General features: G+C 42.4%; 2 protein-coding genes across 3 annotated transcripts in view; both read right to left on the bottom strand.

The window, feature by feature from the left end:
• The window catches only part of LOC137803861 (suppressor of tumorigenicity 7 protein homolog), a 31,550-nt gene extending 29,433 nt beyond the window's left edge, over positions 1 to 2,117 (bottom strand). For both annotated transcript variants that reach the window (XM_068602668.1, XM_068602667.1), the window contains exon 1: positions 1,805 to 2,117. The gene's annotated coding sequence lies outside the window, so the exon portion shown is untranslated. The remainder of the gene's footprint in view (positions 1 to 1,804) is intronic.
• Positions 2,118 to 3,120: 1,003 nt separating this feature from the next.
• On the bottom strand, positions 3,121 to 18,928 carry LOC137804029 (F-actin-capping protein subunit alpha-2). The gene is made up of 10 exons (XM_068602958.1): positions 18,826 to 18,928; positions 9,765 to 9,828; positions 9,205 to 9,256; positions 8,941 to 9,004; positions 8,113 to 8,319; positions 7,056 to 7,135; positions 6,334 to 6,412; positions 5,619 to 5,690; positions 4,918 to 4,980; positions 3,121 to 4,290 (listed from the first exon to the last, which is right to left on the bottom strand). Exons 1-10 carry the CDS (start codon positions 18,862 to 18,864, stop codon positions 4,150 to 4,152), a joined length of 861 nt encoding a protein of 286 aa, XP_068459059.1. The 5' UTR covers positions 18,865 to 18,928; the 3' UTR covers positions 3,121 to 4,149.
• Between the last annotated feature and the right edge of the window lie 2,001 nt (positions 18,929 to 20,929).

The following is a 20,929-nucleotide window of genomic DNA, read 5'->3' on the forward strand; positions in this document are numbered from 1 at the left end:
AATAAGGGATGGAAACATGGACGACTCCCAGACTGTGCTAGAGACCTGTCAATCACCTTGTAGCCCCGCCCTAAGGCATGGCCTGCTTTATGGCCTGTTTGACTCTTAAATGGATCATAATTTACTATTTCACGTCGATCAATTCAGACCGAGGACGACCGCGGATCACCACCAGAGCAAATCCTCCGTCTGAAAGGATGTCACACACTATCATCTGTCAAATAGTTTGCCAGCTAATTCTATATTTATTCTAACTTATCTAAGAACTACAATTACCTGGAGTTCGACACGAGGCCACGGCTATAGCCACTGTCGTCTGACTGAAGATCTTAAGTACAAACATCCATGAAACGTGGGAGGTTTTGGCCATGAACATGTTTTACACTAATATTCAACATTCAAGGCATCACTTGAACGAGAAAACAAAACTGAAGGTAGCCTCGATAATCCACCGACGCATAGAAACCACTCGACTTGTTGTAAAGGACACAAGTCTTCGCTTTATTACGCAAGAAACTGATAAGAAAATCTAAATTAGAGGAAGCGAGAAAGTGAGAGAAAGTGTCTGATGTCATAAAACAGCTGGTGAAGTACAGTGAAAGGGGAACAAAGAAAAATGCAGACGCACTCTGGTAATAACTGCCGTGTTCTGGTGTTAATGAGGAACAGAAAGCTGTTTGAGATCTGTGACAGGAGGTCAGTCGGGGTTCAGAGGTCATTAGTCAAGTATGATAAACGCTGAAACTATAAGCAAAAGGTTAAAAAAAAATACATTTTGCAGCAGGGAAATAAAGTGTCACAATATATATGTTGCTGGAAAAGTGTGATGACACTGTGAAAGACTTAATGAATCAAGATATTTACATATTATTGCCTCAAAACCTGTTTTTTTTGGCCAGGCATCTTGCCATAGAACATGACCTAACAGGATTAAAATCAGCTGATAGGATGTCACAAACACAATTAAAGGGCAAACAAGAGAATAACTGTGATAAACAACAGCAGTCACAATATGAACCACGCTAAAAGACATGAACATTTCAGCCACAAACGAGAAGAAAGTCACAATCAACCGTACACATTTACATGGTAAAGACAGACCATATATAGTCTCCAGGATGGGTCCTCAACAATAACTATACGATGCAAGCACAAGTAGACAAAAACACTGAACAAAAACTGAAGTAATAAAGATAATTAAACAATATTAAATGTGACTAAATAAAAAACAGACACCCTGATGATGAAGATTTGCCTTTTGCTGTGATATGGCTGATGATGAACTGCTGTTAGAAGGCACACAACCATGCTCATAGCTCAAGAAGACAGACACGTCAACAAAGCACTTGTACACCTTTCTTTCAGCGAGAGGCGACAAGGTCGGAGGTCAAACTCACCTCCACACGACACAACGACACACCTGTGTGCAGACGAGCAACGCGACAACTCCGAGGGTGAGCAACAATGCGTTGCCTCACGATGGAGACCATTACAAAAATGAATACACAACTCCAGTCGGCTCTCTGCCCTCTTGGTTGTCTCGTGGCAGGCAGGGGGGAGGGAGAACTAAGCCACGGCGTCACGCGACGCTTTACCGATGCTGTAAACACGTTTTAACACCGGGTCCACGCACGCCAGGACTTCACCATTTAAACTAGCGCACCTCGCGAGCTAACTGCTAACAACAGCTGGTTAACGCTATAAACTTTTTTTTGTTTTGTCTTGTGTTTTAAAGTGGAGTTCCTGTGAATGGCAGCGTCTGGTAGGGTTGAAGCGTGTGTGAGTGAGTGTGTGTAGAGTTTACCTGCGTTAGTGTTAAGCCAGTCGAAACCCGTCGCATGTCTTCCAGCAGCAACATGTGTCCCCCGAGCGAGCGAGAGCGAGCTAGCCGTGAGCTAACCGACCGTCAGCTAACCGGTACCGCCTCCAGGTGTCGCTGTCAACGGGTTCACCTGCACCACCATCTCGGGGGGAGTTGGACCAGCAGCCGCCACTCAAAAGGGCTCATACTGTGTGATGTTGTATTTTGTATAATACCTATTCAAGATGAATACACTCCCCACACAACGAGTCGCGCGTTAGCGATGGCGCGGTTAGCAGAAAGCGGCTAACGGCGAATTCGGTAGTTAACGGTTTAAACTTTTATCCCTATTGCGCATGCGTGAGGGTTTCGCTGGAACGTCACGTGTTTTATAATGGCCGTTTCTACATCTGGTTGGACTGATATATATATATATATATATGCAAAAAAAATATATATATATATATATGCAAAAAATATATATATATATGCAAAAAAAAAAATATATATATATATATATGCAAAAAATATATCTATAAATATATCTATATTTAATTTTTTTTTCACCAAATATATACAAAAAAATTTTTTTTTGCATATATATATATATATATATATATATATATATATATATATATATATGCAAAAAATATATCTATAAATATATCTATATTTAATTTTTTTTTTCACCAAATATATACACCGCTGTTTAAAACAAATGTAAAATTAAAACATAGCAGTCACAAGTAAATAAATACATTAATAAAATAATTACCTTAAAAGAATATCTATCTGGCTGGACCTCTGCTGATGTTTTTTTTAAATACATGAATGATATGCATCAAGTGAGCCATTCACTTTTCCATAGATCTTTATTTAAACCTCAATGATGATTAAATTGAAAGAAAAGTGAAGCCATACTTTACTACTCAAATCTGATATGCAAGTGTGTCAAATATATATATTCTTGTTTTTTACATTGCATTTGTTGGATTCAAGACACCAAAAGACGTAATTTTAAAGGCAGCAGCATTATGGGGCGCTTAAAACTCCTCAATCATTAATAAAAGCGCAAATTTGCAGGTCGAGGGATCAGCACCAACTTACATGTAAAGTTAATTATTGTATTATTACCGTAAAATCAGTCCGTTGAATTAAAACATAAGACCCACACAGACAGTTTTCTACATGCTGATTTTGACTGTAGTCAAATTGAACTCAAATGAATCTGCATATTTACCCCCAACTGTTTCCCGTGGGGGAGGGATTGTTATTAATCCGTCACAATAAAAGACTTCCAGAAATTATGAGTGAGCCAGTAAATAGAAAATTTGTCATTTAATGCAACATAATTGTGACTTGAGTTACAATTAATCTCATGGAAATAAATCACCAAACTTGACAGACAGGATGTTTCATACAGGTATATATTACAATGTGCCTTGTTATATATAATACAGTCAGGTTCTGTTTGCTTTTCGTCTTCTTTTTTTTTTAATAAAAATAAGCACTGGAGGAGAGAATGTGATAGGTTTTTTTTTGTTTGTTCGTATTTGATTGTAAATTGGGACAATGTGCACATTACTTAGCGACTGATGACTTTGTTAATCAAGCGGTGTTAAAGAGGTCGCAGGAACGAGTCCGGACGATGCCGAGTCGGGAAAAAAAAAGAAAGAAGGGGAGGCAGGGAGGGGGGAAGGGCTGTGAGCTTGAGATCTCTCACACACACACACACACACACACACACACATACACACACACACAAAAAGTGAGAGGAAGTACCAAAATAAAAGAGGAACAAGAACATTTGAGTGGCTGACTGCTCGTGCCAAAGATCCACAAAAGGGTTTTTTGTTTTTTTTAATCTTCTCGTTAACCGTGACGTGAAGGCGACTCGTTCATCGACCGTTTTTTTGTCGTTTTTGTTTAAATCAGCAGGTCAAATAAAGAGCCGTGGTCTCACTGACACAATAAATATTGCACGCGTGATATTGGATTTCATAAGGATGTCTTTGCATACAAGTGCTCACCTCCCCACCCCCGTTTTCCTATGTCTTATCGTCCCACTTCCTCCCCCCCCCCCCAAAAAAAATATGCTTGTTTTTTTTTTATATGATAGATTGGATATACAGAGGAGTTAACGGTGTCTTCTGTATAAAAACGAAACATCAATAAACGTAGACATCCAATGTGTGATGTGAGACCAAAAAGCTCTCTTTGTCCCAGTTTCTCTAATTTCTGTACAAAGACGATACAACTATCCAGTCATGCAAACGTTGTTTTGGATGGAGGAGAGAGGGGAGGGGGTGGGGGCTGTGTGTGTTGTCTGTTGTGTTCTCCGTCGGTGTTTAAGCGTTCTGCATCTCCTTGCCGATCTTGTAGCTCAGGATCTTGTTCCAGTCGATCTTGGTGCGCGTCACAGGAAGCTGGCGGCGTAAGGCTTTGAAGGTAGTGTCCGACATGGTCTGGTAGTTCTCGTTGATGGCCGTCTGGGGGAGGGAAGAGCGGAGGAGGGGAGAGAGAGAGAGAAGGGAATGACGTCGCTACACATTACGGATTGACTGGACTTTTTTCCATTTGCGTGTTTTAAGAATTTGTACTTTGTTGTTTTCAAAAGGGCCAAAATTCCCCCCAAAAAAGTGAGTTATCGAAAGTCAAACAAGGTCTTCAGCTTCATTTTTCCATGACTTTTCAATAAATTCTCATGACATTTCACCAAATTTGGTAAAAAAAATCATGAGAAAAGTCTTCTTGACCAATGAATTTCTATGACTTTAACCAAATGTCCATGACTTTTAACCAAATGTTCATGAGCAAACATTGTGTGAAATGTGTGTGTGAACAGTAAAAAGTGATAAAATGTAGTATTTAAACTAACAATGAGGATTCAAAGCATACAGTAAACCTTAAATGACTCAAATGAATGAGAGACAATAGTTTGATTAAAAGAATAAACATTTACATAGATGCCTGTATGTATGCTGCTGATATGTTGAGCCTCTTTCTTTTAAAAGCAGATTCATTATTTATAACTCAGCGTGAATGAACGACATGAACACATGAATATAACACATTTACACTTTGGGGATGTTATTTTTTTCCAGGACTTGTCCTACCTGGTAGTCGTTCTCTGCAGCCTCCATGATCTTAACAAACTCCTTGGCGGTTGAAGCCTCACTCTGGAAGACGAGACGACGAGAAGACACGCGATCAATGTAAAGAGGCTCATAAACAAACGACGACAAGAGCTAATAACAAATCCACACTGGACATGATGAGGAACAAACATCTCCAGGGAGTCGTTTGCAGATCAATACAGCAACTGGAGGTAAAACCAGAAAAGGGATTGATCGGATTTACCAATAAACACAAATAAAAGAATAATCATATGTTCAATATCTGAGATTTCAGTCATACGGTATGTTTATGTTTAATTTGCATGAATGTAAAGGGAAATAAAATACCTAAAAAAAATGAAAAAACAATATCTATGAATAAAAACACAAAGTATCAATTAAATTCTAATCTTTTTGGAGGTATTGATACTAAATATTTTTGACAGTGAAGCACTTTTGAGTCTCATTGTGTGATCAGACAGAGAGAATCAGTCAGGAAGTCCGTCTCCCAGAACTAGACTCCAGTGTTTTATGGACCTGGAGACGTACAACACATCAGAGAGGACTTCTCCCTTCACAGCCATTTAAAAATCATATTAATACGCATATTAAGTCTTCAGTTACGGGATGAAAGGTGGAGCTGCAAAGCGATACCGGGGTTCATGAGAGGAAGCCCAACAGGACGACTCAGAGCTACTCACAGAAATGGACATGGACTCCTGCACCTCTTTGTGGCTCACCAGCTGAACGTTGCCGTCTTCATAGTAATGAACCTGAAACAGAGACGGACGAGATTTAGAGGCCGAAGCAACAAAACCACAACGACACATGTTCATACACATGTTGACCAATAACATGGATAAACATGACTTTAAACAAAGTTTCCATGACTTTAAATCAAATGTCCATGAGCAAACATTGTGTGAAATGTGTGTGTAAACAGTACAAAGTGATAAAATGTAGTATTTAAACTAACAATGAGGATTCAAAGCATACAGTAAACCTTAAATGACTCAAATGAATGAGAGACAATAGTTTGATTAAAAGAATAAACATTTATATAGATGCCTGTATGTATGCTGCTGATATTTTGAGCCTCTTTCTTTAAAAAGCAGATTCATTATTTATAACTAAATGAACGACATGAACACATGAATATAACACATTTACAGGACTTTTACACAACTTTTGGGATTATATTTTGGTTTTCTAAGACTTTTCAAGGCCTGAAAAAAACTTTTTAAAGCTCCACGACCAGCAACAGACAATAAAAGTGACAGAAATTATCCCAAATTTGACCAAAATGAAAAATAAATTGTTTATCCAGCTGTGTACAGAGTATATGTTATAAACATTGTTTTTTAAAGAGGCTCGATACGGTTGCTTCCTCACACGGTGGCAGACATAAAAACAGACCTGGATCTTCATGATTCCCGCCACCTGAGTGGTGGAGGGGGAGACGGTGAACTTCCATTCTGACCTCCAGCGTCCGTTCCTGTGCAGAGACGGAGAGAAAAAGACTTTTATCACTGCAGCACAAACACGATTAAAGCGGTTTATTCTTGTTTATTCAATTAAATCCAGTTTATTTTGTGTAGCCCAAAATCACAAATACAACAATTTGCCTCGGAGGCTTTTCAGTATCTGAACATATGACATCAAAAAACTCCCCAAATACAGAGAGTAAAAACCCTTTTACAGGGAATAAAAGGGAAGAAGCCTTCAGGAGAGCAACAGAGGACATGGTACACCATCCAAACAGCCCAGTCCATGTCAGCGGGAGAGCTTTATTATTGGCACATTGAATCAAAGTATATGTCGACTACGTCCAGGGACAAAGCACGATGCATACATCGTACCAGATATAACTAAAAGATCTTTTTCATCTGTAGTTCCTGACCTGAAACATTAAAAAAATAAATAAATAAAATAAATAAAATCGGTAATTTTTTTTTTTTCGCCAATTCAATAAAATGCCTTCAAAGCATGGTGCGCTCCCCTTGGTGATATTACTGTATGCATTAAGCAACTCGTTGTACGCCGACAGACAGTATTAGTTGTTGTGAATCTACAAGAAGTTGCCCATCATCCTGAAACTGCAGAATCACACACAAAAAAAGGAAATGTCAGAAACATACCAGAAGTTTTTTGGTTGAAACTGATGGCACTCGATGCAGACGATGATGGTTTGATGTCCGTCGATGGTTTTCCCGTAAATCTGAAGGGAGAAGAAGAAAAGAATATTCTGTGATCTTCACACGCGACGATGAGCTTCTCTTCTCACGGCTAACGGCCTCTTTTTAAGTTTCACTTCAATGTGAAGAGACGATGCGGCTCAGCAGCGTGTTCAGAGGACGATTCAGCAAAAACACTCGACTCATTCACAGAACTTCTGTCTTCTGGGCCCTCGATTCACTTTGAATTAAGACTCAAGGAGAGAAACAGAAGCTTTATGCACAGTTATATTATATACCAGCCAACCAGAGACTTCCTGTACTGGATGTACTCTCTGGGGGGAGAGATGGAGAGAATGAGAGAGAGAGAGATAGAGAGAGAGAATGAGAGAGAGAAAGAATGAGGGGTAGATAGAGAGAATGAGAGAGAATGAAAGAGAGAGAAAAAATGAGTTAGAGAGACATATATAGAGAGATAGATAGATACATACATACAGAGATAGAGAGATAGATAAAGAGATAGATGGATAGATAGATGATAGAGCGATAGACACATTGAGAGATGCATAGATACATAGAGAGATGGATAGATGATAGATAGATGATGGATAAATGATAGATAGATGATGGATAAATGATAGATAGATGATAGAGAGATGGGTAGATAGGTAGACAGCAGTGCCATGCAGAAAGTCACCTGGGAAAAGTTTGAAAAGGGTTCAGGTCAGTGGTTCTCAAACTGTGGGGCGCGCCGCTCTAGTGGGGCGTGGAGGTACTGCAGGTGGGGCGCGGGGGATAATCCTTCATTAATCCCAAAGTAGGGAAGTTGCTCTCTGCATTGTTCCCAGCCTGAGTAATCTTGCATGGACCATTTTGTTTCCATTTTGTTGGAACATGAACATTTTCCTTCCTCCAAAGTGGGTGAAACAGTTTGAGAACCACTGGCTTTAGAGGGGGAAAAGACCAAAAACACACGTGCACCCATTGGGCGCACGCTGGAGGTAACGGGGCTCTGACGTACGGTGCAGACTCCGCTGGGGTAGTGCTCCTTCACGTAGGCCCGGACGGCCGAGTCCACGGCGCCCCTCCAGCCCTCCAGGGAGCCGTCCACGTCGTGGGGCCGCGGGTCGCTGGCCTCCTTCCTCAGGTGGTCGAACTTGAAGGAGATCTTGTTCTTGGGGTCCAGGACCCGGCCGTTGCCGAGGTCGCCATGCTCTGTGATTAAGACCTGGAGGAGTGGGTAAAGTGACAAGGACATGAGTGAACAACCGGGAAAAAGACTAATAGTAAAGCAACAAGACCAGATGGCAGAAAGCCGGAGACGCTGTGGGCTCAGAGAGGAAAAGTCTGGATTAATTAAAGAGACGCAATGAAACAAACTGAAGAGGAGATGGAGGGAGAACACGACTGTGTTCCACCTCGACACACTCAGACGGGGGACATGATGACATCTTTGCATAAGACTCTGCAATCGTTACTGAATCTGACACACACGGAGAGACACACACACGGAGAGACACACACACGGAGAGACGCACACACGGAGAGACACACACACACACTTTTTCACCACCATGTTCAATGACATTTAAATGAAAACGGGTTTGTGAGGAGAACACTTGGACTTTACAAGCCCACGAGTGCAATAAGAAGAATAAGAACTGAGCAACATTGTTGCTTATTTTCTCCTGTCTTCACATTCCTGAAGCTCATTCGGTTGTAACATCAAATGTATTTGAACACTACTCTCCTCAGATGAACTTCATTATCTCCGTTGACTTAAATTCATTAAGACTTTTCTCAAATTTCTTTCTGCTCTTCGTGTTGGGGGCGTGGCTTCGTCGCTCACCTGTTCTTCATAACCTTCGACCTTCACAGGAGTGAACTGGTCCAAGTTGTACTGAGCAAATGCACTGAGAGAGAGAGAGAGAGAGAGAAAGAGAGAGAGAGAGAGAGAGAGAGAGAGAGAGAGAGAGATTACTTCACACTGGGTTTACAGACATTTGACTCCATGATAAAAGTTTCTGGGCAATATGAACTAAAGCTCTAAAAAGATGAATTTATCTTTCATTTTAACTGTCAGAATAAATAATAAAGCTTTAGAGAGACTTACTGCGCGGCACCTTCCCTGAGGAGATTGTCATTGTTGAGCAGCAATCGCACATCTGAGGAGGAAACACAAGGACAGCACATCAGCGTTGTCTCTCACACACACACACACACACACACACACACACACACACAGGTTAAGCTGATGGAGAGCCGACGCGGTGAATTAGCTCCTAGCGAGAGGCTGGAGGATCCACATGCAGATGAAAGGGGACATCGCGGCGAGAGGGGGGTTAGGTTTATTTTATTTTTTTACAGTGTGTCGGGTTGCGATAGGAGTCAGGCAGACGGCCCGCCGGCTCTGCGCCGAGGCGACGGCATTTATCGAGGCCGGACGATGCCGGAGCTGCGGGGGCGGAGCTAATATTTGGCCAAAAAACACATCAGTCCCAATTCACTTTCCAGGAGGCAAAAGTAACACAACAGAAGCAAGTTTCTTTCTTTCTTTTTTTTACATTTCTCTTAGTTTTTTGTCACGTACGTATATACGTTCTGTGTGAAAGTACTAATGACGAAAACACTTGAGAACAACTATCCCCCTCTACCCATGAATGAAATAGTTACCGTTGAACACTTCATTGAACTCTCCTGGCGGGGCGTGGATGACGAAGTTAGCTGCTATGCGTACCTGCAGACGACAACAACAACAACAAGGTACAGGTTAAGACTGGAAGTCACTGGTCCGATACAGAATCAGTCTTTATTACACATTGCCCCAAAACTGAGACACCAAAATGACATTTATATCTGTTCATTGTGGATTGTTTTACTTCTTTCTTTGATAATTTCTCCCTTTTTAAAATCACAAATGAATGAATTCCCTGTTAGTACACGACTGTGGTGCCTAACCTTCACTTTGTAAACACTGACTATGTGTTGTGTGCACTATGTGTGCACTTAGTGTGCACTATGTGTGCACGCAGTGGCCAACAGAGGGTGCGATGATGCCGTCAAAGTCTCACTGCCTCTGAGCACTCGTTTATATCTTACTTCCTCACTCTGCTGCTGCTGCGCCGCAACACTTCCTGTTTCCAGGTCACATGTCACAACTGAGAGCGAGACGACGGACGGCCCCTCCCCTCTCACTCCCCCTCCCCCCGCGTGGTTTACAGCCATATAAGGACATGAAAATGTGCCGAGGACTCCAGTGGACATATTCTCTCTCTCGCCCTACCTCTGTATATCTCAACTTCTCTCTATCGCAAGTGTATCAGGGAAGGTGTGTGAAGGTGTGTGTGTGTGTGTGTGTGTGTGTGTCTTTGTCCACTGGGTCCTTATTAGCAGTGTGTGTATACAAGTGCTCTGGCACTCGCGCAGAGCTGCAGATTGATTCTCGCTAATGAGTGATGCTGAGAGAAAAGGGAGGCACTCGGGGAGGAACGTGTGTGTGTGTGTGTGTGTGTGTGTGTATATACGTGTGTGTGAGTGTGTGTGTGTGTGATGTCGAGATCAAAGAGTGTCTGCGTTTGCGCCTCGCATCCTCGGCTCGCGAGATCACCGTGACACACTTTGTGTTGCTTATAAATATTCGTGAAACACAACGGAGGTGCGTTCGCTTTGTGAATAGTAAACAGAAGTGTGTGTTTGTGTGTGATGCGACCCCCCCCCCCTCCTCTTCCCTCCTCTCCCGTGGGAAAGACTCATTTGCATGGGGTCTCCCTCGTGGACAGAAAGTGTTTAATTAAACAAACTCTCCCCCAGGACGCATCTCCCCGACACCTCAGGGCCGTATCCAGGAACGCAGGTCGAAACACTTGTCAAATCATTAAAAAACAACATAATGTCTTCATTATTACATTTATCTGCTCATTAAAGTGCAAAATGTCCGTTCAGACTGATGTGACAGTTGATAACTATGAACTATAACATTTAAAAGGGTTTTGTAAATAACAAGACAAACTAAGACCCTCAACTGGTTCACATAGTTGACACTAAATTGAACCCTCTCTCTCATCTGGCAAACCCAGGTCTGGTTTCAATAAAGTCTATTAATAGAGTGGAAGTCCGGCGGCAGCACTCTAAGTGCTGACGGACATTGAACGCACCGCCTCACGGTCAGATATAAAAGACGCTTTGCCTTTTCTTTGTCCCGTCTCGGCGTTTCAAGGCAACGCGATGCTGTAACGACGTCCGCAAATCCAATTTTCCAGAGCTTTATTCTATTCAGGGTCGCCAAGCCTTTTATTCCCAGCATGCCTTTGGGCGCACCTTTTACAGGTAGCTGGTCTATTACAGAGACAAAAACACAAACACAGTCACACTGTTCAGAATGCGCCTGCGTGGAGACAGACTGTAATTACATTTCAGGTATGTTTCCCCCCCACATTAAACACTTTAATTATTATTATTATTGGTGCCGACCGCAGATTTTTTCAATCCCACCCGCTGTGAGCGGCGTGGGTGAGCTTGCAGATATTATTGCACAGCGCCAACAGCGAGAGAGGAACCCGCAAAGGAATCAGACGTGGGACTGTGTTTACGATGAAGCCGATGCGGTTTGAAATGAATCACTGACAGGAGGAAGAGGAGGAGGAGATGGAGACTCCATTAGTGATTATGAGAGCGGCACTGACTGTTAAAAGCTAGTTAAGAACAGAGTAGTACTTCCTCTTTCCTCCAAGTACCTCAAACCAGTTCCACTGAAGCGCTGAGACAACAGCCTGCAGCCTCTTAAAGCGTCAGAGGAACGGCACATTCAATTAAAAAATACATCCACGTTTCTACTTTTACACAAATAGTGTTTTGCACATGAAGCACAGACTTCTATACAACCATGTTTACAGAGGGAATCAATCAAGAGAGAAGTAGAATCATTTTCTCATAAACTTCTATACAACCAAAAGGAGCCGCCTGTGTCTTACTAGTACTTGACAATGTAGCAATGTGTCCTGAATGATGTTTTTTACTTACATTAATATTCTCTCTTCATTCATTATTGTTTCTGCATGCTTATCAATAATAAATATTGAATCACTTTGTCATTTTAAACCCTTTCATTCAATTTTTTTTTTTTTTCGGGTGACTTGGTAACATCTGCCCAGGGACTGCGGATGAAAAAATAGCTTCTTGGCGCATTTACAGTGATGTTTTATTAATGTGCACTTTCCCTCCCAGATAAAACAATGAATAGGACATCACAAAGCTGTTGTGCTGACAGAAGGAAGCCGTCTGCTTCATGCGTTGCTGCGTCTGAAAGGAATCTACATTCAGCCTCACCTGGCAAACAGAAAACGTAGGCTAAATCCTGTAATTTGATCTATGTGAGAAAGTAATAACTTCAGACCCAAACGCATCTCCAAGTCTAACAGATCAAAGTCATCTTTATTAGCTAGCAGGCGAATGGAACCAAAATCATGGCCTCTTTTGTAGAGGTAATTACTGTTGAGCAGCAAGATTAAGTATTCCTTCTGATGGCAGTCTGTCACGCCGGGACTCGGGCCACCGGGACACTTCGGAGCTCTGAGGCCTAATTTCAGCCTCGAGCAGCATCGTGCTAACGTGCTACATGAAGGAACGAATCTGAGGCAAAGACACTTGAGTCATTATCTGTCTGTGCTTCTTGTGTTAAAACTACATGCTCTCTCCTGACTACCAGGTTGTATAGAAGTCCAAGCTTCATGTTTTAAAGCTGCATTCTCTCCTGACCACCTGGTTGTATAGAAGTCCAAGCTTCATGTTTTAAAGCTGCATTCTCTCTCCTGTCCACAAAATAACAAACCACATTTTGTGGAAACATTGCACTACAGTTCATGGAGATCTTCCTGCAGTTGAACACACACAAAAAACTGAAGGACTGACTGTAGTTTGGTCATTTCACAGGAACAGAAGAGACAGCAAGAGGCAGACGATTACCGCTGTGAGTGTGCGAGCCGGAGTTGTCTAAATATGGCTCAGTCGTCATCATCATCAGCAACATAATCTTGGATAAAGTCTCTCTTCTGCTGGCTTTTTGTCTAACCAAGAAGCTGGAATAATACTGGAGCTAGCTGACACATTCAACACAACGTGGGACACAAACGCCCCCCCTCAGCGTGGGATCCTCGTGTCTTTGTCCTCTCGGGCCGAGACACCAGCTGGTCTCCTTCTCTTTCAACTCCTATATTCATCCTCATATTACCCACAAACCCCTCCTTTTTCCTTCGCAAAACAAACTGCACTATCCCCGACACCACACTCCTACAAAATGCACCCTGTGATGGAGCGCCCACCCTTTCTTAATTCCCCAAACGATACCCGCCGCCACACTTAAAACTAATCCCAGCATCAAAAATCGCCTTATCAGCACCAATCCAGAGCCGGTAATAACAGTACAAAAAAATTAAATCACACACACACACACACACACACACACACACACACACAGCAGGGGTAAAACTGAAAGAATTTTTTTTTTTTTGGGCCCGCGGGCATTTTAAGCTGCATCATCTCCCCCGTGAGTTTGATCCCCTTCCTTGGCGTGCATCCATTTCAATATCCTAAATAGAAATGAATGCTTTAAACAGAGCCGAGTTTAGAGGAAAACCTGTCTGATGAGGGCGAGTGTTGGTGTGGGTGACGGGGGCAATAACTTATGAATAAAAAGTCCAGAGAGCGATGGCAGAGAGGAGGAGGACCGACTAGAGACGTTCCTCCGCTAATCGAAAGGAGGCGGCGGCGGCGGCTGGTCGGCTCGAGATTAAAATGAAGAAATGAGGGCATAAATACAGACGGAGACGTTTTAATGAAACGGGGTTTCCTGATAGTAAAGATCATGAATTTTTCTAATCATTGTGACACCATGTTACACAGAGTAATGACTTTCTGGTCACAACGCCACCTGCTCTGCAGTCTCAGCTGCAGTCATTTCTTCTTTCTTTCAAGTAAGTTTCAGTCCGTTAACGACAAAATCCTGTCGACTGCAAATCGTAAAAAGGCGTTCCAAGGTTTTCAGATTGGTTTCCTTCCTTCCTTCCTTCCAGGCAGCCGCCGGTTTCAGTTAATGTGAACTTGAAACTTGTTGATTGAACATTTTATCATTGTATTGTTGTCTGCTATTGCGTCTTTTCTGATACTAATCAGAAGAGATATTTGTTAGTTACTAAAAATCTTTCAGAAGTAGGAAACTCTTAAAAGTGATTACTTCTGTCTGCATGAAAATCATCAGTGTATTATGATTGAATATTCATTACAATAACATAAAGAAATGAAAACCGAGCAGCTTCATCCATTGTTATCAAAATACAGTGCATCTTTTTTTGAAGTGGTGTTTTTCCTACAAAAAACACGTCAAAAACTAAATGTCCAGACGGCCGTTATTCTAAACGTGGGATTTAGTTGATGCTTTCATTCATGAAGCCTCACTGTACCGTGACCACATGCATTATTTACTCTGGTGCTCCTGGTAGGAATCACACCGCTATCCCAGCTGTTGTCAGCTCTCTGCTATGCGTTGTGACAATTTAACTTCTTCTGTGGCAGTATAATACGTTGGGATGCTAGCTGGTATGCTAACTTATCAGCAGTAGTGCCATTCAGAGTGGCTGCTGTACAGTGAAAAAGGACTCTGCTCTCAAGGTGCGTTCACACCAGTCTCACTTGGTCCGGTTGAACCAAACCCCAGAAATGTAATGGCAAAAATTGCAAATGATTCAACTAAATACTGAATATCTCCTCAACCCCAAGGTATATTTGAACAGTTTAAAAAGCTATAATATGCATTAAAAACGGGTGAACATAGACAATACGTTTATACATGTGTGAGCAGTATATTAGGGTACGATAGTAATAATGTTGCACGGTATATTGATAATAAAAAGGTACCGTGGTACCCGCATGTTAATGTAATGTACTTCTAACACGTGAGGAAGGTCCAATGTCAATCAAGCATTTACTTCAAATCAATCTTTCAACAAATACATAAATAAAGTGGCCTTTTGTGCATCTAATTGTAGATTCAGTCGTTCCCTCTTGGAAAATATTTACAAAATTGAACCATATTGAGTCCTACGACACCAGTTTGTCAGAATACCACACAGTATCTCATGTCACATCTCTTCTAGGAATTTGATTGGCGGAAGAGAGAGCTTGAACGTTCATTCAGCTTCCTCGTTCCTCTCTGCTCATCGACAGAGACTCTTTAGAAACCCACATTTGCTCTGTTCTCACTACTCCTCAGCACAAAAATCGTGTCGTGAAGTATTCTTGCTCAATAATCGAGCCCTTTTAGAAGAACCCCACCAAGCATCACTTAACTCTTAAGAGTCACAAACAAATGACGGAAGTCCATATTGTGAATTTAACCAATCTACTGATCACTGCCTCGTCAAGCTTTGGGGAGAACGAAGCCAACAAATGTACCGTCTTCACTTTTCACGAGGTAATGGATTCTCAAACCCCTTTTCTTGCTGACAGAAAAGTCTGCTCTTTCTGAAACAGGAACAGAAGTACAGACACCTTTGGGTTTCCTCTGACCTAAAACTAAAAATTGCCCCCTTTGTGTAAAATGCAATTCAATGGAAGTGTAAAGCTACAGCGAGTGAAGGTGGGCAGCTGTTATTTGCTTATAAATCTTGGTTATGGGTTGTGGGTTTGTCTCCTCTGTCAATCATTTTGCTGTGTGCCAGATTATTGTTTGAGGTATTTTCTTGCAGAGAGAGAGAAAAATCAAGTTGACAGGTACTATAGTTTTTAATAAGTGCTTGTTTTTGGTTCTGGAACTTCCTCAGTTACTTAAGTGCAGACACAGAGGCAGACACACATTGGGTAAGAGCAGCTTCCTGGTTCACCCATGTGTGGTTCCTTGGTGAAATCAGGAAGCTGGCAGGCGGTTGCCCACATGACTCAAAAAGACGACAAGTCGAGCTTGTTATCTGAGGCAGAGACGAATCTCCTCTCACCGTTTAATCATTTACAAATGGAAGAGACTCATTAGAAAATCCCCCCATCGGGGAGCTTTCAGGGCCTTTTTTTAGCCGGGGGGGGGGGGGGGAGCAAAGCGACAACCACGACAACAAGGCTTTTAGGAAGCGCTTCACCGAGAAAAACCCTCGAAGATATTAATTGTGTTCCAAGCAGAGCAAATGTTCACTTTCCTCAAAGGCGACCTGTCAAAACAGCGTCTTCCTCCAAAAGCAGATCGAAGGTCATCGCGGTAAAGAGTCCGATCACGGCACTGTGAGGATTCCCACTCAAGCAAGTTTGCAGATTTGTCCTTCAAATGTGGGGGAAAGTACCACCACATGTGTGCCAGGACACTTGGCTGTGGCTGATGGTTTCATCCGCTCCGCCAGGTCTCTGGCGGGTCACCACACATTTGGGAGTTTTATTCTGCACATCATGCAAGAGACAAGTTATTCAAATTGACTGGCGAATTTCGGAAACTATTACCCTCTGTCAGTGTTATGCAGTTGAAAAAAAGGGGGCTCATTTCCTCCTTTTTGCAGGTTTTCTCAACACTACTTGAACAAAAAAAAAAGGGCCGAGGGCCCGGAGCAGATGGCTGTTTCCTGCGAGCTTATTCGCTGGAGAGACGGCCTTCAAAGTACAAGAATGTCACTGCGGTGTCTGTGTTGACAAAGCGGTGCTTTCTACATACAGAGGATGGATGTAACCCAGCTGGTGCCAACCCAATTGTATTCAGAGATGGAAATAAACAGCTTCCACCACCTAAATGCTGCGTATTGGTCCTCTCGTTTCTCTACCCGACAACCTGGTCAAAACGTGACAAACATGTCATCATCTTTTTTAACAGCAGCACCACTTAAAGTTGTCACTAGCTTAACCACTTGGCCTGACACCGTGAGCGCACACCTGAAAACATGTTTTTAAATGGAGACGCGAGTACATTACAGTACAAGGCGGCCACAGTCCGTCACACAGCAACACAACCCTAACCCTCGTAATGAAAAAAGCTTCGCTAACAGCTGAAGCCTGTGTGTGGATGAGTACGACGCTGTCACACCCCGCGGGTCAACGAGCTGCAAGGACTCTAAAAAAAAAAAAAACTTTAGACTCAGGCTGATGTGGAACGGAAGCAAATAAGACCAGGCCTTGTTCTCGCTCTGAACCATTACATAACCCACGGGGTGGCAACCAGGAGTTCAGCTTCGTAACCCTTTTAGCCAGATGAATGCTTCAGAATACTTCACTGTGACGTTACCACAGGCGGTACAGGGAGTGGATGTAGGCAGGGGGACGTCGCCCGTTGGTTTTGAAGCCTCTAAGTTTGGCGTTTTCTCCATCTTGAAATACGACTGTCGCCATGTTTGTTTTGTTGTAGCAACCGATTAACGGAAATTAGCATATTTGGAATCATATCTGTTATAGCAGAAGCGACCTGTCAATCACAGTAAGCCCCGCCCTAAAGTGTCCCCTGCTTGATGGTCTGTTTGACTCGAAATTACCATAATTTACAAAATTAACATCATGTTGTATTGAAGAAGACTTGAAACTAGAGATTGAGACATGAACTCATGTTTACAATGTTTACTAATAAATCAAGAGAGAAGCAGTCATTTCTATAGACTTCTATACAACCAGAGGACTCGCCCCCTTGGTGGTCAGGAGAGAGAATGCAGCTTTAACACGTGAAGCATATACTTCTATACAACCAGAGGACTCACGCCCTTGGTGGTCAGGAGAGAGAATTCAGCTTGAACACGTGAAGCGTATACTTCTATACAACCAGAGGAGTAGTTCCTTGGTGGTCAGAAGAGAGAACGCAGCTTTAATACATGAAGCGTAGACTTCTATGCAATCAGAGCAGTCGCCCTTTACAAAGACATGAATTGAATATTTCCATTCTGATTAAAGTATTCTGAAACTTATGATGAAAAATGTATTATTTCAAGCAGCGGTTATTGGTCAAAGCTGCTTGTCAATGTTCCAAACCACAAGGCAGAACAGAGAAGAGGAACAAAACATGTATTAATATATATTTTAAAGGAAGTAACAGTGGGCGTAACGGGTATATCTGTGGATATAACTATTAAAAATGGGATAAAAGCCTATATTAATACAGATTATGAACCAACTGTATGGTGAAACACGTCACAGCTGGCCGCTGAAAAGCGACCGTTACTTTATTATTTATTTTAACAGCGCGAGCTTGAAGAATCCCAACGGCTGCTCGCTCGTGACGGAGCTAACGGCTCTCCGGTGGTGCTCGTTTTATCCACCGTGAAGCGACGGAAAAGCGGCGGAACATGTAAAAAAAAAAAGAAAAAAAAAAAAGGGCGAGGGCGGGTTGGAGTCGAACTTCCATAATAACACGCAAACAACCGGAGACAACAATAACAATACATAATAATAACGATAATCGTTACCGACGTGGACTAACCGAAACAAAAAGGGGCTACACGGTTCCTATTTTGAGCCAGCACCGTACAAGGAGCCTCCGTTTCAGCTTCGCAAACGAGCGGAAGTTGGAGCTAAAAATAATAAAAGAGCAGAAGCAGCGGTGTCTGCGGAGGCCTGAAGGGTTTTCTCTCCTTCCTCCAACACCGAGCCCGGTGCACGACGGAGAGAAAGCACCGGGGGTGGAAGGGTGGTGGTGGGGGAGGGTAGACGGACCTTGAACACAGCTCGAGAACTAACGGTCCCTTCCCCCCTGTTGTCGTTTTGTCCGGCGATTAAATCGGCATCTTACCTTCTCCTCGTCGGATAGCTGCTCCTCATGATCCGCCATCTTTTCTTCCGGGCACCACACCAGCTTGTCAGAGCCCCGTGACGTCACCGCGCGGGGTGGATTCCCAGCTCGGCGCGGCGCGGTGCGCGTGCTCGATGCGCGGCGTCGGCGGCGGCGACAGTTCACGCGGTGCTCGTGCGTGTACATAATTCAATGATGTGTATGCTGCAAAATTAATCACTTTAACTATATATTATGTTCTGCTGGGAATCAATATTTTGCACATTGCACATAATATATTACAAACTTTTGTAGTATGAACTTTTTGATTATTTATTTCCTGCATTGTGCAACATTCCTGCACAAAAACGTGCTGAAAAAAACATATTTTTCTCTTCTTTTTTGTTGCAGTTTTATTGTTGCAGGATACTTCCGTTTTTAGGATCTTAATATGTTTTATTGTCATGTAAGTCATGCTTCTCACCACTAGATGGCGAGCTATGACTAATTGTAAAAAATAAAGAAATAAATACTTTTGTGCTCCAGAGGAATGAGGTCAGTTTCACTGTCTGACTCATTCCCTTTCACGCTGCCAGTGAAGAACAAAAAGACAGAGAGAAAGAGATAGCATGACATTTAATACTCAATTCAAAAAAAGACGGAGGGATTGTGAGACAGAGAGAAAGAGTGGATTGTTGAATATGATCACAGATGGCGAGATGATTGTAAGCTTTAGGAGGTTCAAGAATTCAGTTCAAGCAGCGAGGAGCCTGGTTGAAAGGATGCTTTAGTCACTGGAGTCTTGTTCCCTGCATGCCGTTAAATAGATTTATGAAGTTGCGTAAAAGGAAAATTTTATATCCACCTCAGTCTTGTTATGGGAGTCTATGAAGCTAAAAACAAGCAGGTGACTTATGTAATGCTCAATATAAAATCCAGAGCATATCGGTTGGTTCCACACGGCTCTCAACATGGCAGCGGTTGAGCCAACAGGGCTGCTCAGGTGGGTTTTTTCACAGGTAGATTCTTGAGGTACGCCTCCCTGTCCCGCCAACACTGTAATCTGTAGCTTCCTGTTGAAGAGACTTGAATCTTTGAGGCGACGCCGACACCTGAAGCTCCGTGTCTGTTGAGCCGCTCTTACGCTACGTTCACACGTTTTAACCGTTTCTTTTGACGTTAAAAAAAAAATTGCGTGAGTTTACTCGCTCAACTTTATGTAGTTAATTTACGTCATTTCTTTATGCTTTTAAAACATTTTTTAAATGTTTTTTAAATGCTTTTACATGTTTTTTAACCGTTTAATAAAAATAAAAAAATATTTTTGTTTTATCGTTTTTTAAACTTTTTTTTACACTTTTTTACGTGAATTTACCCGTTCAACTTTATGTGGTTAATTCGCAGAATTTTTGCACTTTTGTAAAAAAATCAATGTTTTTGTTGTTGTTTTTTTACGGTTGTGAAAGGAGAATTAATGTCTTGAAACAAAACCCTGACTTACCGTCTTCCATCTTCCATCTATCAAAACAAATCGGACACATTTAAAACCTCACCAGTGTCTTTTTCTTCTTTATTTGTCGCAGCAACAAAATCCATACAAATACTGTCTGGTCTTGTTCTTTGAACTTCGGCATGCTTCACATATCTTGTACTTGATGGAGCTCATAATTATCATAGAGCCTGTATTCCCCCACCACACACACACACACACACACACACACACACACACACACAGACAAGGCCCCACCACCAGCACCGAATAATTGTGCCTATTCAGATTTGAGATGATGAGGCCCGCCGGAGGATCAAACCGAAGGGACTTTCTCTTTTTTTTAAAGTCCCCGCCTAGAACTTGAATGGCCGTTGAGTCGACACTGGAGCCGCTCATCACCTCCGGGGACCAAAGCAGCGTATTGAGAGCTCCCAAGTTCCCCAGCGTCTCAAAGCAGGCGCCCGCTCGGTGAATAACCCCCCGAGCCGCCGGGTGAGTCACCTCGGACACTCATCACGCCGCTCCCACTTGGACAATAATTAACCCCCGGCAGGTTCAAAAAGACACCTAATAACTTTGCAGCGTTAAAGATGCAGAATGACAAACCGCAGAGCTTTTCTATGCGCGAGTATC

The sequence above is a fragment of the Clinocottus analis genome, unplaced genomic scaffold (assembly GCF_023055335.1).
Source record: "Clinocottus analis isolate CAN_PGR_092001 unplaced genomic scaffold, fCliAna1.0.p SCAF_6, whole genome shotgun sequence".
In the NCBI taxonomy this organism is placed as follows: Eukaryota; Metazoa; Chordata; class Actinopteri; order Perciformes; family Cottidae; genus Clinocottus; species Clinocottus analis.